The sequence below is a fragment of the Eucyclogobius newberryi genome, unplaced genomic scaffold, assembly GCF_026437365.1.
Source record: "Eucyclogobius newberryi isolate DKJ021-1_F unplaced genomic scaffold, fEucNew1.0.hap1 SCAF_14, whole genome shotgun sequence".
NCBI classification, from domain to species: Eukaryota; Metazoa; Chordata; class Actinopteri; order Gobiiformes; family Gobiidae; genus Eucyclogobius; species Eucyclogobius newberryi.
Genome location: NW_027315768.1, coordinates 33,799,701 through 33,825,073, shown reverse-complemented (window position 1 = coordinate 33,825,073; position 25,373 = coordinate 33,799,701). Strand labels below are relative to the sequence as shown.

The 25,373-nt window shown below is 44.6% G+C and overlaps 2 protein-coding genes across 2 annotated transcripts; both read right to left on the bottom strand.

The window, feature by feature from the left end:
* Positions 1 to 11,833: 11,833 nt before the first annotated feature.
* LOC140359120 (olfactory receptor 4B13-like) lies at positions 11,834 to 12,805 on the bottom strand. The gene has a single exon (XM_072443988.1). It carries the CDS (start codon positions 12,773 to 12,775, stop codon positions 11,834 to 11,836), a length of 942 nt encoding a protein of 313 aa, XP_072300089.1. The 5' UTR covers positions 12,776 to 12,805.
* An 11,375-nt stretch (positions 12,806 to 24,180) lies between these two features.
* LOC140359119 (olfactory receptor 4B13-like) lies at positions 24,181 to 25,152 on the bottom strand. Its single transcript, XM_072443987.1, has one exon. It carries the CDS (start codon positions 25,120 to 25,122, stop codon positions 24,181 to 24,183), a length of 942 nt encoding a protein of 313 aa, XP_072300088.1. The 5' UTR covers positions 25,123 to 25,152.
* Positions 25,153 to 25,373: the final 221 nt, after the last annotated feature.

Genomic DNA, 25,373 nt, shown 5'->3' with positions numbered 1-25,373 from the left:
CGCTCCCCGCTCTACCTTTGCAACATCTTTTTCTAAATGTTGTCCGTCATTTCGACATCCTTTTTACGCAAGATGATTCGACATCCGCTCATGCTCATCGCTTTCAGTCACATGATGATAACTATTAAAGTCCCTTGTCAGTCATTTATGCAACTTTAAGTACCTCAACAGATCACAAAGCTTCTTAAGGCAGCTACGCTTTTAGCTGCAGTGAACGCTCCCTCTTCGTCCTTAGAAGCCGGTCATTAAGAGTCATTACTGAGCGACGACAGGTTGACTACGTGTGCGGTGTGGTAATTGTACGGCCAAATGCATTAAAGCTTGTGGTGGTGGAGAATGGAAGCCGCCGTTGTTCTATTTACAGGCAGAGACTAGGTTACTGTTTCAACTGTCACTAGGTCAACGCTGTAGGATTAAGTGTGATCCTTCAGACACGGGGCGGGGGTTGGAGTCGGTGTATATAACTGTAGGTGATTAAGCTATATTTATCTGTTTTCTGCTGTCTTTGCAAAGAGGCAAAGTGGTTAGACATGTCATGATATTAAATCGTCATTTTAAAATCACTCACTGTCATTGAGACCGAGGAACAGGCCTCAACCAGCAGGGGGCCTCAGCAATGCAGGGGAGCGTTTTAGTAAGTTTTGCCTTATTGAATTGAATTCAATTTATTTTTGTAACTTCCAAAATCACAACAACAATTGCCTCTGAGGACGACAGTGAAAAACGAATAAGGCAATGTCTGTGGTGGCGAGGGACTATGTTCCAGGGTCCTCTGTCCTTAGACCCTCCTTCTCAGGAAGGAGGAAGGAGGGTCTAAGGACAGAGCCTTAAAGCTACCTCATTTTCAAACAATGAAATAAGGAAGTAGGTGTTTAAACCTTTCTAACTCCTACCTCTCAGAAATCCTTTGGCACAGCAATAGTATTAAAATGCATCAATGTTTTGACCACAAGCACAGCTTTAGATCAGCTTTTATACAATCACTCACCTCGCTCTTTCTTTAGTTTTAAAATATAAAATGTTTACTACTATTAGAATAAGACAGCATGTGAAGGTCAGATGTTTCCACAAAGTTCTGCTTTTACATTACACTTTCTGGGGTGGAAACCCTAACCCTAACCCACACTACCTAGCCAGGCTGTGAGTCTTTTGCACTGGTTGTTGAGTGAGTTTTAGGCTGATTCGCAGGCTTTAGGCTGATTTTTGTGGCATTGCTTGAGTGAAAATGTATTTGTGCGGCTTTAGGCCCGTTAACAATCACAGTATTTTTAATAATTGTATCTAATTGAGACTAATATCTTGCCCTTCCCTATGTACAGCAGGACACCGCATGGTTAGGAGGCGCTGGTCTGGGTTCAAGAACACACATGAGTAAAACAGTTAAATAAATACATGTCATTGTAAAGCACACACAAGCCAGGGGTAAAGCTGATATGTTTGGTATGAAGCCAGAGAACTTGGTTAAACCAGGAGGTCAGTAGATAACTGACTAAAACTCCTTTCTCCAATTTGGACACGTGATTGACACATGAGCCTTTCAAATGAGCAAAATATATATTTTAGGACTTGTGAGTCGGCTTGAGTGTGAGTTCTGCCACAATACCACCTCGGCCTGTGCTCCTGGAGGTCTGAAAGTTAACATGGGTGGGTGGGGTTAACATGGGTGGGTGAGGTTAACATGGGTGGGGTTAACATGGATGGGTGGGGTTAACATGGGTGGGGTTAACATGGGTGGGGTTAACATGGGTGGGGTTAACATGGGTGGGGTTAACATGGGTGGGGTTAACATGGGTGAGGTTAACATGGGTGGGGTTAACATGGGTGGGGTTAACATGGGTGGGGTTAACATGGGTGGGTGAGGTGGACACATTTAGTCCACTATAATCATCTTGTTGAAGCCAAGTTTCAGTTAGAGCTAGAAGATCTATGTTATAATCACTAATTTGTTAAGTTAATAATTCATTAACTAAAAGTGATTTGGAGGAAATTTACCTAATTTTTAGCTTTCCACGTTTTTATATGCTTATTTCTTTGTTTATTTATATTATGTGTATTATATTAATAAAGAAAGAGAGTCAGAAGGTAAATCTAACAATGTCAATGAAGTATTAGTCCCCATGGGGTTGGGTCAGTGTGTTGTTGAGCTTGAGTGTCTCCACAGGCCGGAGAGTGACCGCTGGGTGATAATTATGTCTCTCTCTGCTCCCTCAGGTCCAGTTTGTTTATGCTCCAGACAGCAAAATCCTATTACATCAGCCATTACAGCATTTGCATCATTCACAACATAGGAGGGTATGTTACTTTTACTTACTTTACTTTTAAGAAACCAAAATGAATTTACACTAGAAGTTTTGGTGTTCGTGCACCTGTTCCCTGAATGTGGCGCTCCTGTGTGTGTCCCTGCTCCTGCCTACCATGCGAGTACCCCAAACTATCCTTTTGCTTTGTATACATGCTACACCGGTTTTACTGTCTTTCCAGTAATATGGCCCATGTCTATGGAACAGCCTGAAGAACTCAGAGCGACAGAGAACATTCATATTTATTTATTATATTGTATTATACTATTATATTGTATTATTATAATGTATTGAAGTTAGTTTAGATTTCCTCCTCTCTGCGCTGGGAGCATAGGTTGACTATGAATGCTGGGCCATGGCTCGTGGGCCCCTGGTGGAGATTTGGTGCCCCATCTTTCCTCTGGGTCGTGTGTCAGTGTTCTGACGAGCCGTCTGACGGCGTTTCATCAACTGGTTCATCTATATTAGGCCTCATGTACATTATGTTAGTGTGTCAACCACCAAGCAGCACATGGTCAGATATACAAGAGGTCGCCGCTGAAGGCTGCCTCAGCGTTTCGGTGCTCTTTGTTTTGTGTGCTTTTGTTCGTAAATTGTGTGTCAGTGTGCTCTTACACCCATGAAGAGCTCTTATCCATCTGTATTTTAACAAGGAGAATCTCAGTCACGAACTACCAAAGTACAGAACAGTTTATTAAAGTCCTGACCAGAGAGCAGAACACGCTGGATCACTGCTACACAACATTCAGCAACACCTTCCGTGCCGTGGCCCGAGCCGTGTTGGGCTCGTCAGACCAGGTCATGGTTCACCTGATCCCCACGTACAGACAGAGGCTGAAGCTCTCCAAACCTGTAGTGAGGACTCCTAAGAGGTGGAGCAATGAGGCAGTGGAGGAGGAGCTACGTGTGTGTTTGGACATTACAGACTGGGAGGTGTTCAGAGGTGTTCAGAGGTGTTCAGAGCTGTCACAGACGGTTTGGATGAGTACACGAACACTGTGACGTCATACATTAGATTCTGTGAGGACAACATTATACCAACACACACCAACGTCAGATTCAACAATGACAAAACCCTGCTTCACATCCAAACTGAGGCAGTCGAGACAGCAGAAGGAGGCAGCGCACAGGGCCGGCGATAGAGAGCGCTACAAGGATGCAAAGTATGGATTTAGCAGGGAGGTGTCGAGAGCTAGATCTCAGTACAATATGCGTCTGAAGCAGCAGTTCTCCAACAACCGAGCCTCTGTGTGGAGTGGGCTCTGGCTTCTCACCAATTACAAGCCCAGAACCCCCCCTTCTGCAGATGACAAAAAACTGGCACAGCAACTCAACTCCTTCTACTGTAGATTTGACACCCCCTCCGACACCCCCTCTCCCACTAGGGCCATCTCTGCCAACCCAACGCCTGATAATTTGACACCCCCACCTCCCTCACCCCTCTCACAGTTCAGGAACAGGAGGTATGCAGACTATTTTGGAAATCCAACCCTCAAAAAGCTGCTAGACCAGACCCCAGCCACTTTAAGACACTGCGCAGGTGAGCTGGCCCCCATTTTCACTGACACTTTTAACAGCTCCCTGGAGTTATGCCATGTCCCAGCCTGCTTCAAGTCGTCCTTCATCGTCCCCGTCCCCAAGATGCCTCGGATCACTGGACTTAATGACTACAGACCTGTGGCGCTGACGGTTGTAGTCATGAAGTCATTTGAACGCCTGGCCCTCCTCCACCTCAAGTCCCTCACCTCCCCCCTACTGGACCCCCTGCAGTTAACCTACAGAGCCAACAGGTCTGTGGACAACGCCATCAACCTGGCACCCCACTTCATCTTGCAGCATCTGGACTCCCCGGGAACCTATGCCAGGATCCTGTTTGTGAACTTTAGCTCTGCATTCAACACCATCCTCCTGCTCTGCTCCAGGACAAGCTCTCCCAGCTCAACGTGCATGACTCCACCTGCAGGGGGAGCACTGACTTCCTGACAGATCAGAGGCAGTCCGTACGGCTGGGAAAGAATGTCTCGGACACGTGGACTATCAGCACAGGAGCTCCACAGGGCTGTGTTCTTTCTCCCCTGCTCTTCTCCCTGTACATAAACTGCTGCACCTCCAGCCACGGCTCCGTAAAACTGATCAAGTTTGCGGACGACACCACCCTCATCGGTCTCAGCTTGGACGGGGATGAGTCTGTCTACAGGAGGTAGGTGGACCGGCTGGTGTCCTGGTGCAGCGGTAACAACCTGGAGTTCAACGCCTAGAGGACAGTGGAGATGATCGTGGACTTCAGGAAAGTCACAGCCCCCCCTCACCATCACAGACTACCCCATCCCCACTGTAGACTCCCTCAACTTTCTCTGCACCACCTTCACCCAGGACCTCCAGTGGGAGCCCACTTTCAGCTCCCTCATCAAGAATGCCCAGCAGAGAATGTACTTCCTGCAGCAGCCAAGCTGACAGCGCTGATGATGGTGCAGTTCTACACGGCCATAAATGTGTCCATCCTCACCTCCTCCATCACCGTGTGGTACGCTGGAGCCACAGCCAGGGATAAACAGAGACTGCAGCGCATTGTGCGCTCTGCTGAGATGGTGATTGACTGCAGACTTCCATCTCTGCAGGACCTGTACGTCTCCCTCAAAAAAGGCTTAATTTCCTGTTTTTTCAAGGACAAATCACGCCTAATGGAATTGATCTACGGAGCTCATATTTCACTCACTAATGTGTTTTTATGGTGTGATTGGAAATTATTAATAAGATAAGATAAGATAAGATATTCCTTTATTGTCCCACATGGGGAAATTTCATTGGTGCAACGCAGGTAGATACAGAGGTAGATACAGAAGAACAGATCACTTATAGGAAGTCTGAAAAACACTTTCAGTAGAAGATCTCCTATAAATAAATAAAAACTCCCATAGACAAATAAATACATAAATACCATTGCATGTGATCCCGACAGTAATTGCACATGAATATGTGTCACGACAGCACATAGATTGCACATGAATTCCAACAGCAATTGCACATACGACAGAATTGCACATCAGTATTAGGTTAGGTCAGACGGGATAACGTGACGATCTCCGGGTAAGACGACTGTTCTCCGCAGTTTCATGAGTTCCTCCTTTGTGGAAACGCGGTACGGCGCCGGCCGGGGGGCGGGGCCGGAGCCGGGGGGCGGGGCCGGAGCCGGGGGGCGGGGCCGGAGCCGGGGGGCGGGGCCGGAGCCGGGGGACTCAGAGCCACGACACATCGCCACGACACGACGAAAACACTCAATCCAGCCGAATAAAGTCAAAACAAGTTAATTTAAAGCGATTCCAGTGCGTGTCCCGATCGTTGGTGAAGTTCCTCTTTCATATAAACGTGTATATAAACGTGTACCGACGTCACGCCGTACTTTAGCGCGGCCGGAGGGCGCGGGGGGGGGCTGGTGGGCTCGCTCGGAGCTAGCTCACGTCACAACAACACAACGAACGCAACGAAAAACGCTCAAATCCAGCCGAAAAAAGTCAAAAACAGTTGAATTAAAAAACTATTCCAGCGCGTGTCCCTATCGTACAGTAAAGTAGAAAAAATATACTTACTATATTTACAAAATATAGGAGATAAAGCACAATAAGTGTGAGAAAGAAGAGAGAGCGTTTACACCGGGCTGCCAGCTGTACCAGCGCCTTATGACGTATCATAATACCCATGTAACAAATTTACTCTATAGCGCCCCCTACCCATTATGTGAAATACTCAACATTGTCTGATTTGTTTGAAACTCATGGTTTATATTCTCCTCGAGACGCCATGAAAAAAAGTGCAGAACAGATATTGTGTATTTTCACAATTGGCCAGCAGGGGCGCCATTAATGCCTTCACTTCCACTTCCTCTTTTATTTTGATGGAACATTTCCTTTTGTGCATTAGCGGCGGGTCTCTGTTGCTAGGTGACGGAGGTACAGGGAGGCAATTACGATCATCGCTGCTACTTTATTTTTAAATTTTTGATTGTTCAATATGCCGGTAAAGTTAAAGAATGCTGCTCAAAACGCTTCCGATGCTATTGGCTTGATTGTATTGATTTTACTCTCATCAATTGACCATGTCTACAAAACTCTCTTTTTCAACACAACACACAAATACGAGAACTACAGAAACACAAAACCAAAGAGAGGATACAATAAGAAAACAAAAAGTTCATGCCAAAAACATGCACTGAACCCAACACCCGATCGTTTTAAGATCGCAAAATGGAGGAAAGTCCATTCCTTATGAAGAGCCCCCGAACGTCTTCCAGCCTACAGCCAGTGCCAAACCTCTTTGAAAAATGTGTACACTCTGTCCCCAGACCACTACGCTTAACCGGCACTGCCCTCTGTATATATTTATCCATTTCCCACATTTAGCACGCACATGAGTGCATGTAACTAGACACAGAGTGCACAAAACAGAAAACCAATATGGAAGTCCAAACTATATGTCAAAGGAATAACTCAAATTTATGAAGCATACAAGTATATATAGTTTCCTTCTTCTTTTTTAAGCACTTAAGTACCATCTTAAAGGTGGTATGGACGATTTTTTTCAGCTAATTTTTTATCACATTTCCTCGTGGCGTGGATAAATCATTTGTCCTGCCACGTATCAATCATAAAACGCACCTATCGCTCACCTGCAGCCGCGTCAGGCGCGTCCCCACGTTTCCGCGTGCCTAAGCGCATGGATCTATCATAATATAGTTCCCTCAGTGTACGGGGCAAAATGAAGACGGAGAAAGACAGTTCGAGCTGACGCAGAAGTGGACAGAAATCTACGGGAGACGAGCGATGCGATGCGCTCCGTTGCGCTAATAAACAAACGCACGTGTGTGTTGTATCGGTCCGCACTGGGAGTGCGCATGCGCACTTCCGCCTGCGTTCTCAAATCGCCGAAAAATCGTCCACACCGCCTTTAAGTGTAGTAGTAGAAAAAGCTTCAGTTGTAGTCATCTGGACTCAGTTTGAAAAAATAGACGTTTCGACTCTCATCCAAGAGTCATTGTCAATAACAGAATTTAGGTCGAGAACTCCGATATTAATACTGTTCTGTGGTAAGACCCGCCCATTGGGAGGAGCCTTCCTGAAGTAGAAAGAGTTGTTTGTTTCAACAGAAACTCCCCCTTGTATCTACCGAGCTAGCCTATTCAGAATCTTAATGGGCTATTAGAAACCTCTTTGTCTTTGTGAGACCCTGGCTCAACCACCCTGAGTACCTGATTAGCATCTGAATGTCCTTTACCTTTCCAGGGGTTCAGAATCCCATTATAAATAACAGGAAGATGAAACCTAAGCCCTCCATCTTCCTGTTATTTATAATGGGATTCTGAACCCCTGGAAAGGTAAAGGACATTCAGATGCTAATCAGGTACTCATGGTGGTTGAGCCAGGGTCTCACAAAGACAAAGAGGTTTCTAATAGCCCATTAAGATTCTGAATAGGCTAGCTCGGTAGATACAAGGGGGAGTTTCTGTTGAAACAAACAACTCTTTCTACTTCAGGAAGGCTCCTCCCAATGGGCGGGTCTTACCACAGAACAGTATTAATATCGGAGTTCTCGACCTAAATTCTGTTATTGACAATAACTCTTGGATGAGAGTCGAAACGTCTATTTTTTCAAACTGAGTCCAGATGACTACAACTGAAGCTTTTTCTACTATGGAACACGCCTGGACGAATGAGGGATTACACCGACTTTAAGTGTAGTGGCATTATCATCACCATGACAACCGAAAATACTGCCAATACCATATTTCAAGATGATATTATCAGCCAGGCTGTGAAATGCATTCATACGACCAGAACCAGAAGATGTGGTCCTCAGGAGAGGGGCCTGTGTGTGTCCGAGAGCCTGTGTGTCCGTGTCGCCTCCAGTGTTCCCTCAGGGGTCACGATGCAGCTCAGTCCACACGTTGGGCAGGGCACGGCTGCTCTGGAGCTCCAGGCTCTGACTGTGTCGGGCCAAAGAAGCACTGGATCAGGTTCAGTGATCTGCGTTCTCATTGGCTCTGAGGCATTCCTCAGTTGAAAAGGGCCGTTGCATTGATTCACCGATGAGGCTGGTCTGAAGAGATTGTCCTTGATTCAAGTTTTGTTGTAGACTTGAAAGTTGCAAAAAGGTTCTTTGGTTGAGTGTGCATGATGCAGTTTTAATCACGTAAAAAAAATGGCACAGAATTCTTAGTGATGGGAGAAAAAAGTTAGCGCCCATGGGCGTGTCTCTGGAATGTCTTTGTTTTGTAGATTAGCTTAGCATTGTTGGCCAGAGATGAGCCCTCTCCTCCAGAGATCCTATCTCATGGACCTCCTCTGATGGAACTCAATTTGTCTTCTCTCGCTCTAGAGTCTCACAGACCCTAGAGGGGGTTGGTTTTGCACCAGTGTTAGACCAATCAGCATGCATGCTGAGTCAGAATTGATCAGAGAAACATATTTGAAATGATGCAGCCACTTTTTAGTGTTAACCTTAGACCACATAGACATAAAGGTATCATTATTCACAAGACCTTTTATAAAACAGTTAAATGAAGATGCAGAACACAATAACATTATGTACAGTAAATTCATCTGGTGGACAAAGTCTGCAATCAGATGACTGTTTACTAAAACCGCATAATCTTTTTAGTATTTTAACTTTTGTCTTTGGAGAGAAGATGACTCTGTGAGTTCATTTTCATCCCAAAGCACTAATTTGATGGAAAACGTTTTTCCCAAAGTTCAAAGTAGGGATGTCCCGATCAGGTTTTTTTGGCCCCGATCCGATTCCGAGTCATCTGATTTTGAGTATCTGCCGATACCGAGTCCCGATCCGATACTTTCGTTACACATTCAAAAAAATTCTTTGAGGTAGCTTGAATAAGACAATTTGAATTAAATAAAAATAGCAGCTCAACTTAAAATACCCAGCAGGCATGTAAACAAATTAGCAAAGTGTAAAATGTGGTGATCCATTCATGCATTATACGGAGGTGAGAGACTTTTACTGTGGTTTTCATGTCTAATAATAAGCTTGAAATGTATAGCGCTGATCAAACTAATGTTACATTCTTCCCCTGCCCAGTAATCTCCTGACCGTAGTACAGAGGCTGAGCAGTGTGGTGTAAAAATGTTATGTCTTTGCCTTATGCCATAAAACTTAAGTCAACATATGTGTAACATCCGGGTCACACTTATTATGACTCTGTATGCAGACGTCCCTGGGAACACAGACTGACAGCTGCGGATCCAAGGATGTCTCGCATGCGGTAGAACATTGAGTGTGTTTTTCTGCAATATGTTTAGACTGGTTTTGTGCATACGTGGCACTTGCTATGCCTTAATAAGCTGAACTCAATGTTTGCTCTGGTCAGATCAGGAGGGACAGAAAGACAAATGTCAGGGAGAGCTTTTTTTGCTGTGCACGACTAAAATAAAGAACCACTTTTGAACGAGACAACTTGGTAACTTGGTTATATTTTGACTCATTTTCTCTGTCATTTGTTACGGAATAGTTTCCACAACAGCAGGCATATGACTCGTTTGCAACACGATTTCATTTAGTTACATGAACCAGGATGCAGAGAGCATAAAGGGCCCCTCAGACCGGGGGGTCCAAAGCGTCCAGTTTACATTCAAAGTCTATGTAAACACGCGTCAAACACGTGCTGCGTTTTTGCAGCGCAATTCCTGCGTTTTCGGCGTCGACCGCGGCGCGTCAGGGGCGTTTTAAGGACCGGCAGCGGCAGACAAACGCGCGCCCCGAAAACACCACCACTCTTCCGGGCTACCCACAATGCCCCCCTTTCTCTTAAAGGGCCAGCCAGGCTGGTAACAATAATAAGAGCAAAATTTATATCCGATCACTGATCGGGTTGCAACATCCGATTTCGATCAAGTCTGAAACAACGTGATCGGGCCCGATTTCCGATCACGTGATCGGATTGGGACATCCCTAGTTCAAAGCGTGAAGATTCTCTTTCGGGCAAAGAGTCATAAATCTCCAGTACCATGGTAAACCCTTAAGGGGCTTCCACACCGCCGCGGCCGAAGCGTCCAGTTTACATTCAAAGTCTATAGTAAACGCGCGTCGAGCACGTCGTGCGTTATCCGCGGCGCGATTTCTTCGTTTTTGCGGCGAAAGGAGCTGTACGATGTATTCACGGTGGAATACAGAGACAGAAACAAACCAAAAACGCGAAAACAATGCTCTCGATATCCGCCATTTTACACAATACAAGGCCACGACAACAACTCCACTGCTCATGCGACAACACCTCTACTGCACATGTGCGCAGACAGCTCGAGCGCGCCGTACGCGCGCCTGTGTTCAGTGGCCGGGGCGTCGAGGACGCGTGTCCGGTGCGTAAACCTTTCAAATACACACGAGCTCAAATTCTGCGTCGGGCCCGATTAGGCGTCTGCGGTCTGTACGTAGCTTTACTCTCGCATTCCTGTCACCATGGCAGCATTCAGAAGTCATCTGCAGGTCACTACAAATAATAGTTTATCTACTCAGAAAACCATTAAATGTGACTCACAGGACACAATTCTGGGCCGGCATATTTTTATTATAATGATTTAATCAATTCCTCCAACATTTTTCAGATAATCATCTTTGCTGATGACACAAACTTATGTCTATCTCACAAAAATACACAGTATGTTTTAAATAGTAAACTGGAGAAATAGACGCTTGGTTCAAATGCAAAAAAATTATTGCAAAACTAGATCATTGTATTTGTTCAAATATTGATAGAAAAAACTCAGACAATCTGCAGATACTATAAACAGCAGAGCTATTGAAACATTTGACTACATACCATTTCTTGGACTCCAAATTGACAAATTACTCAACTTCAACAAACACATTGAATATTAATATTCAATTAAATTAATTAATATGTATATCATGTCAATATATGTTGGTTTATTTTTCAAACTGAGACATTTTCTTCCAGTAGAAGCTTTTTTACTCTAGATAAGATAAGATAATTCCAGTGTTACAACACATATTAGACAGAGCAGGAACAGAAGTATAATAATAAAAAAACAAATAACTTCACTCACAGTAATATGCACAACAAAATATTGCACCAGGGATGATTGACATTGTCACAGTATTGCACATGTTTATGAATCAGAATGACACATGTTCAGGGCTAACAGTGTTTGTTGTAGAGTCTGACAGCAGCAGAAGGAAAGACCTGTGAATCGACTCCTTCGCACAGCGAGGGTGGATCACGGACAGAGTGTCCTGCAGGGGGCGACACTCATGGTCCAGCATAGATGTGAGTTTAGCCAGGACCCTTCTAGTATCCATTTTTCTTGAACATCTAGTTCACACAATATTGAACAAAAACTTTGGTTCTAGTGTGTCTTATCCTGTTCACTGTAATTCTATTCTACAAAGTTAAAAATCAAACCCCAAAAAAAAGATTGCTGTTCTTTGGCAAATTCTTTCTGAACTTTTGACCTTGGTGAAAAGAAACACTTAAGCATGTTCACAGTGTAACATGTTTACTCAAGTTTTTATTTTTGTTCTACATGAACCGTATCAGGTTTTCCTACACAGAGCAGTCTCCTCAAATGTGTGGATATTTTCTTCATTTTAAGTCCATAGATGATCGGATTAAAGAGAGGGTGATACAGAATGAGCTGAAAACTCATGATAAAACGCACCATTTTGGGCAATTCTGTGTCTAATCGAGCCAATATCACATCAAATGCTCCGAGCCAACAAAAGTTGAACAAAACCACTAAGTGAGGCAAACAAGTCTGCAGTGCTTTCCTTCTGACCTCCGGGCCTCTTTTGGTGGTAATTACAAATATACTTGAGTATGAAAAACAGTTAAAGATTAATGGGACGATAGCGAGATTTAAAAAGACAATCATGCCCCATATGCTTAATGCAGCTGAAAATACACAGTAAAGTTTTTGAACCATACTATTACAAATTATCCCCTGGAAAATGAAAGTGCAAATTTGTCTTTGACTAAATATTATGATTGTTATTGCAACTAGACAAACTGGTACAATCCAAGCTACTGCTAACAACACATTCACCTTGGATTTCCTCATTACAGTCGGATATTGCAAAGGTTTACAAATAGCCAAATACCTATCATAGGCCATCATCATCAACAACCAAAATTCAGCACCTCCAATTGCATAAAATATATACCACTGGAAAAGACACGTGGAATAAGACACAACCTGCTTCTCTGACCAAATATCTGTCAGTATTTTAGGATAAAGAGCCGAGCTGAAAATAATAGAGTTAAGTAACAAAGCAGCAATGAAAAAGTACATTGGTTCATGCAGGTCTTTGTGGATCCAAATGAGACATACAATCGTGCTGTTACTGCAGAGAATGAGGACATAAGCTGTAAACATGATGATAAAATACAGCACTCTGTATTGCTCTATGTACATAAAACCATCCAGAATAATATAGGTTACATTCAGCTCCATTAAAAACAGACGTACAGAAAACTCATTCACACAGACAGAAAAATGAGACTGCAAAGGTTAAGGCTGCACTTTTATACAGGACAGTCTCAATGGGAATTGGTAAGAGACATTCATCCAGGGACTTCAATATTGACGCCCACATTTTTCTGTTGATTCCCAATACCAACCTCAGACTTTAAGAATAACTGTACTTAATCCTAATCTAGGCAAGGCAAGTTAATTTGTAGAGCACATTTCATACACAAGGCAATTCAAAGTGCTTCACACTACAGGAAAAATGCATTCAAATCACAAAGAAATTACAGAAATCACAAAATAGTTTAAGAAATAAGAGAGAAGAGAGCAAAGAAAAATCCTTTCAGTCATATGCACAGCTAAACAAAACTGTTTTTAGTTTAGATTTGAACATCGTCACAGTAGAAGACTCCCCATGTTTAGTCCTGACTCTGGCACCAGCAGGAGGCCGGTTCCTGAGGTCCTCAGAGTCCGAAATGGTTCATATGGCACTAACATGCCCAAGATGTACTTTGGTGCTAGGCCATGGAGAGACTTGTACACAAGCAGAGCTGCTTTAAAGTCTATTCTCTGAGCCAAAGGGGCCAGTGCAGAGACCTGAGAACAGGACTAATGTGATGGTACTTCCTGGTTCTAGTTAGGACCCGAGCAGCAGCGTTCTGGCAGCATGTAGAGGTTGAACAGAAGGGGTCCCAGGACTGACCCTTGGGCAACCCCACAGGTCAGGGGCATGTGGTCTGAGACACAGTTACCCATTTCAACAAAGTACTTCCGGTCTTCCAGATTGAACCTTAACCAGTTTAGGGCAGTGCCAGTGATGCCCACCCAGTCCTCTAGTCTCTGTAAGAGGATCCCATGATCGACAGTGTCAAAAGCAGCACTCAGATCTAACAAAATTAAGACTGAGGCGTTTACTCTTACATACTTTTACAAACTCCTCCTTGAGCGTTTGCCTGACCAACCCAAAATTTTGTGAGAATCATCTTCGGGACTTGGGCATGAAAACTTATCAAAATATGTATGTTATGTTTTACAGTGTGTGCTGCAAACCTTTGCCAATATTTCAATTATTGTTTTTTTTTAGAATGGCCTATAAACAATATAGTTTTTCCAAAATAGATAAGATGAGATAAGATATTCCTTTATTGTCCACACATGGGGAAATTATTGTTGCAACGCTGTAGATACAGAGGAAAAGGACAGATAACTTATAGAAAGAACTCTTACAAATAAAACTCCTATAGACAGAACCTCTCATTTCTTAATAAGGAATGGCGTAATTAAAGATAGAATAAAATAAAATAAAAACATCTAGCGTAAGACAAAATAATATATATATATACATATAATGTGACATTATTGCGTGTGAGTACGACAGTAATTGCACATGAATATAATGGTAGTACATTGTCAGTTTTGCACGTGTTCAGGGCAGTGTTTGTTATAAAGTCTGACAGCAGCAGGAAGGAAAGACCTGCGAAACCTTCCTTCACACAGCGAGGGTGGATCAGTCTCTCACTGAAGCTGCTCTCCAGAGTGGACAGAGTGTCCTGCAGGGGACAGAGTGTCCTGCAGGGGGTGAGACTCACGGTCCAGAATAGAGATGAATCTAGCCAGGACCCTTCTGTCCCCCACCTCCTGCACCGAGTCCAGAGCACAGCCCAGGACGGAGCTGGACTTCTTGATGACTTTGTCCAGCTTCTTCCTCTCCCTCTCTGTGATGCTGCTGCTCCAGCAGACCACACCGTACAGGAGCTGATGCCACCACAGAGTCGTAGAAGGTCTTCAGGAGTGGCTCTGTCACTCCAAAAGACCTGAGTCTCCTCAGGAGGTAGAGCCGACTCTGGCTCTTCCTGTACTGTCTGTGTTATGAGTCCAGTCCAGTTTGTGGTTCAGATGGTGGTTCACTCTCTCAATGTCCCTTCCCTGGATGTTCACTGGTGAGGGAGCAGTAGAGTGGTGTCTGTGGAAGTCCACCACCATCTCCTTGGTCTTCTCCGCGTTGATGAGGAGGTGGTTCCGCTGACACCAGTCCACAAAGTCCTGCGCCAGTCCTCTGTCCTCCACATCATCGTCGTCCGTGATGAGTCCGATGATGAGTCCGTAGATGGCAGAGTGGTCAGAGAACTTCTGCAGGACACAGCTGTCCCTGTCGTGTCTGAGGTCTGCAGTGTAGAGGTTGAAGAGAGAGGGCGCAAGGACTGCAGGGCCGAGTGTCAGACACACAGTCCCGGGCTCTCACAAACTGGGGTCGGTCTGTGAGGTAGTCCAGAATCCACTCTGCCAGGTCATACTCCACACCAGCCGTCTCCAGCTTGTCCCTCAGGAGCAGCGGCTGGATGGTGTTGAAGGCGCTGGAAAGATCGAAGAACAGGATCCTCACAGAGCTGCCAGGCTTTTCCAGGTGAGAGAGAGAGCGGTGCAGCAGGGAGATGACGGCGTCCTCCACTCCGACGCCAGACCGATATGCAAACTGCAGCGGGTCCATGGCTGAGCTCACGGTGGAGCGGAGGTGGTCCAGGACTAGCCGCTCCAGTGTCTTCATCAGGTGGGACGTGAGAGCCACTGGCCTTAAGCTGTTGAAGTCTTTGGCGCGCAGTGTCTTGTGCACAGGTACCAGACAGGAGGTCTTCCAGACCTGTGGTACCACCCTCAGCTTCAGGCTCATGTTGAAGACATGCTCCATAACTCCACACAGTTCATCTGCGCAGGACTTAAGGAGCCTGGGGCTGATGCCATCAGGTCCTGCTGCCTTCCTCACTTTAATCCTTTTCAGCTCTCTCCTCACCTGTGCTGCTGAGACAGTCAGTGGATGGCAGGGGGACTGTGTGCTGGGGTGGATGGTTGAGTCCAGGTGGAGTGGGAAGCTGACGGGCCGAGGCAGAGAAGTGAAGAGGAACAGATGCAGGGCATTGTCCAGCTGTGGAAGAGGGAGCATGCAGCTGTGCAGGAGGAGGGATGGGAGATTGATCAAATTTCAGGAAGTGAGAATTTAACTCATTCACCCACTGTAGGTCCTTCTCCGTCTGGGCAGGGGGGATTTTGAAGCCTGAGATGGTTTTCAGGCTCCTCCACATCCCCTGAATGTTCTTTTGCTGCAGCTGGTCCTCCATCCGCCTCTTGTAGCCGGCTTCCGCGTGCCTGATCTTCCTCCTCAGCTCCTTCTGCACAGTCCTCAGCTCCTCCTTGTTCCCTGACCTGAAGGCTCTCTTCTTCTCCTTCAGCAGAGCCTTCAGTTCACGGTTAATCCATGGCTTGTTGTTTGGAAAACACTGCACCGTCCGGGTGGGAACAATGCTCTCAAAACAGAAGTTGATGTAGTCCATGATGCACTCTGTGATGGTGTTGATGTCCTCCCCATGTGGGCCATTAGGCTCAGTCCAGTCAGTGCTGCTGAAGCATTCCCTCAGAGCCTCCTCACTCTCAGCAGACCACCTCACCACACGGGGCACTGTGTACAATGAGTTCATACACACATGTTCATTCACATGTGAAAATTCATGAAATTTAGCACACAATTATATTTTAGCGTTCCGATCAAGAAAGCCAATTGAAACAGTGCCTAGTTTTGTAGCAATAAAACTAACCTCCTATGTTAGACCAATGTTCACATTATATATTTTTACAAACTTCTCATTGGATGCAACTTTAAATATGGTGACATTCATCTTCAGGAGTGGGGCATTAAAATGTATATTTTTTTTAATATATAAACTTATCAGGTTCCGCAAAGTTCACTGACAGTTGTGTTATTTTGACATGCCAATGCACAGAATCGTGCTATTCAAATGAGAGTAAGGGGGCCATTGTTTAGGAGTTATGACTTACAGATACAACAAAACCCGGCATCTTGTGAGGGCCGTTGGATGCCGCTTGCGGCTTAAATTTTCTTCTTCTTCTTCTTTCACCCCCATGGGGAATGAACCTGGCACATCGATGACCGGTGGATCCAGATGCTCCTCAACTGCCTGGAGAGATGGTCTCTACTCCAGATGAACGGTTCTTCATCTGCCCCCTCTCCCCACGGGCAACGCCAGAGAAGTGGAGGGTCCAGCCCCTCTCAAGGAGATGGGTTCCAGAGCCCACATTACCGACACTCTCCAAAGTACTGGAAAAAGTAGTAAGGTCAATTCCTACTGGAGAAGAGAATCCGACCATTAATCAAACCTTGGATTCAGGGGGAGCAGTGTGATTTTTGTCCAGATCGAGGAAAATCGGACCAGCTCTATACTCTCTATACGCTCTATACAGTTCCCAGTGAATGTTGGTCTCCACCAGGGCTGCCCTTTCACTTTCACTGGTTTTGTTGACAGAATTTTGAGAGAAGGATGGAGCGTGAGATTGACAGCCGGATCGGTGCACTTTTTGCAGTGATGCAGTTGCTGCATCGGACTGTTGTGGTGAAGAAGGAGCTCAGTCGAAAGGCAAAGCTCTTTATTTACCGGTCAATCTACGTTCCTACCTTCACTTAGGGTCATGAGCTTTGGGTGATGACCAAAAGGACAAGATCGTGGATACAAGCGGTCAAAATTATTTTCCTCCACAGGGTGGCTGGGTGCAACGTTAGAGGTAGGGTGATGAGCTCAGTCACACGGGAAGAGCTCAGAGTAGAGCTGCTGCTCCTCCACCAGGATATGCTGAAGGGACTATGTCGTTCGGCTGGCCTGAGAACGCATCAAAATCCCCGAGAGGGTCTGGAGAAAGTGTCTGGAGTTAGAAAAATCTGGGAATCCCGGACCAGAATAAGCGATGGATGGAGAAGAGTGCCACTTGAATGGTATCCTGTATTTTTTGGGAAAGAATATAAAAGGTGAGTGTGGAATTGGTGTCTTCGTCGTCTTGCAGTATTATGGTGTCAGAGGTTCTGCGCTGAAGTGGTTTAAATGTGACCATTTAAAAGCTAGTTGAATGAAAGTGAGCATTATGCACATTAATAATGGGTTATCTACTCAGAAAACAATTAAATGCGAATGATTTAATAAATCCCTCCAATATTTTCATCCACTCATTTTTGCTGATGATACAAACGTATTTCTTCTTTTGAAAATCCACATTATCTTCAAGACCTTGTAGATAGTGAACTGGAGAAAATAGATTGGTTCAAATGCAATAAATAACAGTTAAATACCAACAAAACTAGATTCATTGCATTTTGTTCAAATAGAAGTAGTAAAAACTCAATCTTCGGATCACTATGAACAGCACAGCTATTGAATCATTAGACTACATAACATTTCTTGGAATCCAAATTGACGAATTTGTCAACTTCAACAAACACATTGAATATCTCACTAAGAAATTATCCAAATATGTTGGCTTATTTTTCAAACTGAGACATGTTCTTCTCGTAGAACTTTGTGCAGGTCTCTATTTGAACCACATCTAAACGAATGTAATGTCATCTGATTTAATTCCTATCCAAGCTATCTTGGAAAGCTACAATGATTAGAAACAAAAACTATTTGAGCAATTCCTGCGGCCAGATTTAACTCTCCCTCTGATTCTCTTTTCTGTAAACTTAAGCTTCTGAAACTCACTGAGTAATGTATTTCATAATGCCTGTATGTTGTACAATATAGTTTAAAAAAAAAAAACTAAATTAGAGACTGTCAGTTCTTTCCAGTTCTAAACCCTCTCATAACTACAACACAAGAAGAAAGTCTATGCTGAAGGACAAAACAAATCAAATTGAAGTACACCAGTTTTAGGGAAGCATGTAAAGGCCCACAGGTTTGGAATGAGCTGGACAGAAATATACAAGTCTCCTCATATGTGACTGACAACGGGTAAAACCGCCACAAGTCGGCCCTGACCAAACTGAGATAAAGCCAAAATAAGATTTATTTTTTTTCAAATGTGTGATTTTTTTTTTTTTTGCAGAGTGCGCAAGTTGAAGTTATGAAGGAGCCCCTCCCCCTCTGTGCTTCAGATAACACTATTGGTTGTCTTAAACGTATACATTAAGCTGTTATTAATGGGTAGTTTTCGGGTCTTTTTCCAGCGCTCCTCGGGAGGGCACAGATTTCTAGCCAGCACATTGTCGATATTTTTTGGCCAATCAACTGATAGCCACATGGCTACTGAAAACACCGTCATATTCCGTGGCATTGAAGATGGAATACGTAGTACAAAAAAATGAAAAAGAAAAAAGATCCATGAAAAGAAAGATCCCTGCATGCATGCATGCTTTGTGTGTGTTTTATGGTGCTTTGCTTGGTTTTTGTGGCTAAACCGGCTTTTAGCTCCGGGGGGCGTGGGCTGAGTTGAAAGCTAAACTTTGCTATCACCATGTTATCGGCTTATTTTTCAGCGTTGTTCGGTACAAATTATATAATGATGTAGTATTTCTTGACCCGTGGGTTGTGTGGGTCGTGCTTTATGTGTGTTTTATGGTGCTTTGCGGTTTACTGTTAGCTAATCCCCCAATGCGGAATCAAAAGTAAATATTTAATTCAACTCCGACTTCTGGATGGTAGAGATGTGATTTGTTAAAGTGAAAATAACTTTCACATTCTTGGATTAATACATTTTTATTATGTACTGAATCACCTGTGAATTATGTTTATCGACAAATGGCAATAAACCCTGTTCTGATTCATTGATGCTATTCGGGGCCTTTTGTAATCCAAATATTTCCATTTATATATAGTAACTTCTAATTCTGATTCAAGTCCAGTTCAAGTCCTAATGAAAATAACACTACATCAATAACAACACAGCTGTAGGGGGAAGGTGGTGTCAGTGTGACAGGGGGGAGGGCTTATCTCAATGAGATGCAAATGAGCCCCCCTGTGACTCTGGGCTCACTCAGGTGAAAAACTTTGAGCCCCGTTTTCTCAGTGAAAGGTTTTGAGAGTTGTATACATTCAAATGACCACAACTTCCTCTAAGATAAGATAAGATAAGATATTCCTTTATTGTCCCACATGGGGAAATTTCATTGGTGCAACGCAGGTAGATACAGAGGTAGATACAGAAGAACAGATCACTTATAGGAAGTCTGAAAAACACTTTCAGTAGAAGATCTCCTATAAATAAATAAAAACTGCCATAGACAAATAAATAAATACATAAATACCATTGCATGTGATCCCGACAGTAATTGCACATGAATGTGTCACGACAGCACATAGATTGCACATGAATTTCACAGTAATTGCACATATGACAGAATTGCACATCAGTATTAGGTTAGGTCAGTATTGCGAGTGTTCAGGACTAACAGTTTTTGTTATAAAGTCTGACAGCAGCAGGAAGGAAAGACCTACGGAACCTTTCCTTCACACATCGAGGGTGGATCAGTCTCTCACTGAAGCTGCTCTCCAGAGCGGAGAGAGTGTCCTGCAGGGGACAGAGTGTCCTGCAGGGGGTGACACTCATGGTCCAGCATAGATGTGAATCTAGCCAGGACCCTCCTGTCCCCCACCTCCTGCACCGAGTCCAGAGCACAGCCCAGGACGGAGCTGGACTTCTTGATGACTCTGTACAGCCTCTTCCTCTCCCTCTCTGTGATGCTGCTGCTCCAGCAGACCACACCCTACAGGAGGGCTGATGCCACCACAGAGTCGTAGAAGGTCTTCAGGAGTGGCCCTGTCACTCCAAAAGACCTGAGTCTCCTCAGGAGGTAGAGCCGACTCTGGCTCTTCCTGTACAGTCTGTGTTATGAGTCCAGTCCAGTTTGTGGTTCAGATGAACACCCAGGTACTTGTATGAGTCCACTCTCTCAATGTCCCGTCCCTGGATGTTCACTGGTGAGGGGGCAGTGGGGTGGCGTCTGCGGAAATCCACCACCATCTCCTTGGTCTTCCCCGCGTTGATGAGGAGGTGGTTCCGCTGACACCAGTCCACAAAGTCCTGCGCCAGTCCTCTGTACTGTACTGAGTCGTCAGAGAACTTCTGCAGGACACAGCTGTCCGTGTCATGTCTGAAGTCTGCAGTGTAAAGGGTGAAGAGAAAGGGCGCGAGGACAGTGCCCTGGGGCGCCCCCACACTGCAGGTCCGAGTGTCAGACACACAGTTCCGGGCTCTCACAAACTGGGGTCGGTCTGTGAGGTAGTCCAGGATCCACTCTGCCAGGTCATACTCCACACCAGCCGTCTCCAGCTTGTCCCTCAGGAGCAGCGGCTGGATGGTGTTGAAGGCGCTGGAAAGATCGAAGAACAGAATCCTCACAGAGCTGCCAGGCTTTTCCAGGTGAGAGAGAGAGCGGTGCAGCAGGGAGATGACGGCGTCCTCCACTCCGATGCCAGACCGATATGCAAACTGCAGCGGGTCCATGGCTGAGCTCACGGTGGAGCGGAGGTGGTCCAGGACCAGCCGCTCCAGTGTCTTCATCAGGTGGGACGTGAGAGCCACTGGCCTGAAGCTGTTGAGGTCTTTGGCGCGCGGTGTCTTAGGCACAGGTACCAGACAGGAGGTCTTCCAGACCTGTGGTACCACCCTCAGCTTCAGGCTCATGTTGAAGACATGCTCCATAACTCCACACAGTTCATCTGCGCAGGACTTAAGGAGCCTGGGGCTGATGCCATCAGGTCCTGCTGCCTTCCTCACTTTAATCCTCTTCAGCTCACTCACCTGTGCTGCTGTGACAGTCAGTGGTTGGCAGGGGGACCGTGTGCTGGGGGGATGGGTGAGTCCAGGCGAAGTGGGGAGCTGATGGTCCGGGGCAGATAAGCGAAGAGGAACAGATGCAGGGCATTGTCCAGCTGTGGAAGAGGGAGCATGCAGCTGTGCAGGGGGAGGGGCGGGTGACCGATCAAACCTCAAGAAGTGAGCATTTAAATCATTCACCCACTGTAGATCCCCCTCTGTCTGGGCAGGGGGGATTTTGAAGCCCGAGATGGTTTTCAGGCTCCTCCACACTCCCTGAATGTTCTTTTGCTGCAGCTGCTCCTCCATCCTCCTCTTGTAGCCGGCCTCAGCCTGCCTGATCTTCCTCCTCAGCTCCTTCTGCGCAGTCCTCAGCTCCTCCTTGTTCCCTGACCTGAAGGCTCTCTTCTTCTCCTTCAGCAGAGCCTTCAGTTCACGGTTAATCCATGGCTTGTTGTTTGGAAAACACCGCACCGTCCGGGAGGGAACAATGTTCTCAAAACAGAAGTTGATGTAGTCCGTGATGCACTCTGTGATGGTGTTGATGTCCTCCCCATGTGGGTCATAAAGCTCAATCCAGACAGTGGTGCTGAAGCAGTCCCTCAGAGCCTCCTCGCTCTCAGCAGACCACATCCTCACCTCACGGGACACCACAGGCTGCCTGCGCACGATGGGTTCATACACAGGCCTCAGATGTACAAGGTTGTGGTCCGAGCTGCCCAGGGGAGGGAGGGGGGAAGAGGAATAAGCCTCCTTGGTGTTGGCAAAAAACAAGTCCAATGTTCTATTCTCTCTGGTGGGGCAGGTAACATACTGGGTGTATGTTGGTAGAACAGAAGAGCGAGAAGCGTGGTTAAAGTCACCAGAGATGAGGAAGAGAGCCTGTGGATGCTGTGTTTGCAGCCTACAAATGCAGGAGAGCAGGTCTCTGTGAAAATCAAGACGCTGCTGTCCCTATAAATCCTCTGGGACCGCATGAGGCTCGCTATTTCCGTCATTTTATTTTGAAGGGACCTCACGTTACCCATGACTACGGCGGGAACCGACTTCCTGTTTGTCCCTCTCTTCTCTCGGAGTTTACGTCCAGCCCGTCTGCTTCGTTGCGTTTTCCTTAGGATGTCCGCTGGGATAACGTGACGATCTCCGGGTAAGACGACAGTTCTCCGCAGTTTCATTAGTTCCTCCTTTGTGTAAACGCGGTACGGCACCGGGCGGGGGGCGGGGCCGGAGCTGGGGGACTCAGAGCCAAGACACATCGCAACGACACGACGAAAACACTCAATCCAGCCGAATAAAGTCAAAACAAGTTAATTTAAGGCGATTCCAGTGCGTGTCCCGATCGTTCGTGAAGTTCCTCTTTCATATAAACGTGTATATAAACGTGTACCGACGACACGCCGTACTTTAGCGCGGCCGGAGGGCGCGGGGGGGGGAGGGGCTGGTGGGCTCGCTCGGAGCTAGCTCACGTCACAACAACACAACGAACGCAACGAAAAACGCTCAAATCCAGCCGAAAAAAGTCAAAAACAGTTGAATTAAAAAACTATTCCAGCGCGTGTCCCTATCGTACAATAAAATAGAAAAAATATACTAACTATATTTACAAAATATAGGAGATAAAGCACAATAAGTGTGAGAAAGAAGAGAGAGCGTTTACACCGGGCGGCCAGCTGTACCAGCGCCTTATGACGAAATATGATCAGATGTGCATGAGTGAGACATCATTGTATAGCTTTGAATTGTCTCTGGGTAGACTTGTGACTGGTTTATCCACGGTCAGTTACATATTTGCTTCTTTTTAAAAGGAAACTGAAATTGGAGCTACTAGGAAAATTTAGAGGACCTGTACAACTTATTTAACATTCTGCTTTCCTTTCAAGGGACTAACATTTCATAGTTAGTTTTTAGGTGGATAGGTAGCAGTAATGTAAAACTGTTTTGTTAATATTATGACTAATACCATCTGCTCCACATTAAGGACAGCTTTATGGGTGAAGTATTTACAAAAAATGTTTCTTATGTATGTTGAGTGTATAATGTTTTTTACTGTGTATCTTTTGAAATAAACCTGGTGATGATGATGAATATAAGCGAAGTTACAGTACAAAGTTAAAGACTTAAGTATTTCTATAGATCCATTTGAGGTGGGAGTAGTTCATAGTCTAGCTACATAATGTGCGGGATACTTAACTAATCACGTAATATCGACATCCAAATTATAAAATATAAATCAAAAGCAAGTTATAAGGGACTGATATAAACTTTTACAGCCCTGTGATCATCGCACTTGTGTTATTTTGTAGAGTTGAACTATAAAATAATTTTTAACACATCATAAACTAAAGCTGCACAAATCAGCCCAAATGAAGCCTCAACATGCTCCCACGTGCACAAGAGCAGACAACTTTCATCCACACTCACAGCACTTTGAAAAATTATGATACATTAATATATAGTGTATGATTCACATTTATATATTTATATTCTTGTTTTCTTTATCGACTACTATCTTTTTTGCATTTTAACCTCCAAAACAAATGTATAGTATCAGTATCGGTGATAGTATCCATCATTTGTGAATCTAGTTCACATAATATTGGACAAAAACTGTGGATTTAGCGTGACTGTCTTATCCTGTTCACTGTAAACATGATACAGTTCTATAAAGTTAAAAGCTAAAAAAATATATACATATATCACCACAAAATGGCTCCTTCTTTGGCAAAGTCTTTCTGAACTTTTGGCCTTGGTGAAAAGAAACACTTAAGCATGTTCACAGTGTAACATGTTTACTCAAGTTTTTATTTTTGTTCTACATGAACCGTATCAGGTTTTCCTACACAGAGCAGTCTCCTCAAATGTGTGGATATTTTCTTCATTTTAAGTCCATAGATGATCGGATTAAAGAGAGGGTGATACAGAATGAGCTGAAAACTCATGATAAAACGCACCATTTTGGGCAATTCTGTGTCTAATCGAGCCAATATCACATCAAATGCCCCGAGCCAACAAAAGTTGAACAAAACCACTAAGTGAGGCAAGCACGTCTGCAGTGCTTTCCTTCTGACCTCCGGGCCTCTTTTGGTGGTAATTACAAATATACATGTGTATGTAAAACAGTTAAAGATTAATGGTAAAAAAGTGAAATTTAACAAGACAAACATGCCCCATATATGCAATGCAGCTGATTGAACACAGTGAAGTTTGTAAACTGTACTATTACAAATTATCCCTCGGAAAATAAAAGTGCAAAGTTTTCTTTGACTCGCTGCTGTGATTGTTATTGCAACTTGACAAGCCGGTACAATCCAAGCTACTGCTAACAACACATTCACCTTGGATTTCCTCATTACAGTCGGATATTGCAAAGGTTTACAAATAGCCAAATACCTATCATAGGCCATCATCATCAACAACCAAAATTCAGCACCTCCAATTGCATAAAATATATACCACTGGAAAAGACACGTGGAATAAGACACAACCTGCTTCTCTGACCAAATATCTGTCAGTATTTTAGGATAAAGAGCCGAGCTGAAAATAATAGAGTTAAGTAACAAAGCAGCAATGAAAAAGTACATTGGTTCATGCAGGTCTTTGTGGATCCAAATGAGACATACAATCGTGCTGTTACTGCAGAGAATGAGGACATAAGCTGTAAACATGATGATAAAATACAGCACTCTGTATTGCTCTATGTACATAAAACCATCCAGAATAATATAGGTTACATTCAGCTCCATTAAAAACAGACGTACAGAAAACTCATTCACACAGACAGAAAAATGAGACTGCAAAGGTTAAGGCTGCACTTTTATACAGGACAGTCTCAATGGGAATTGGTAAGAGACATTCATCCAGGGACTTCAATATTGACGCCCACATTTTTCTGTTGATTCCCAATACCAACCTCAGACTTTAAGAATAACTGTACTTAATCCTAATCTAGGCAAGGCAAGTTAATTTGTAGAGCACATTTCATACACAAGGCAAT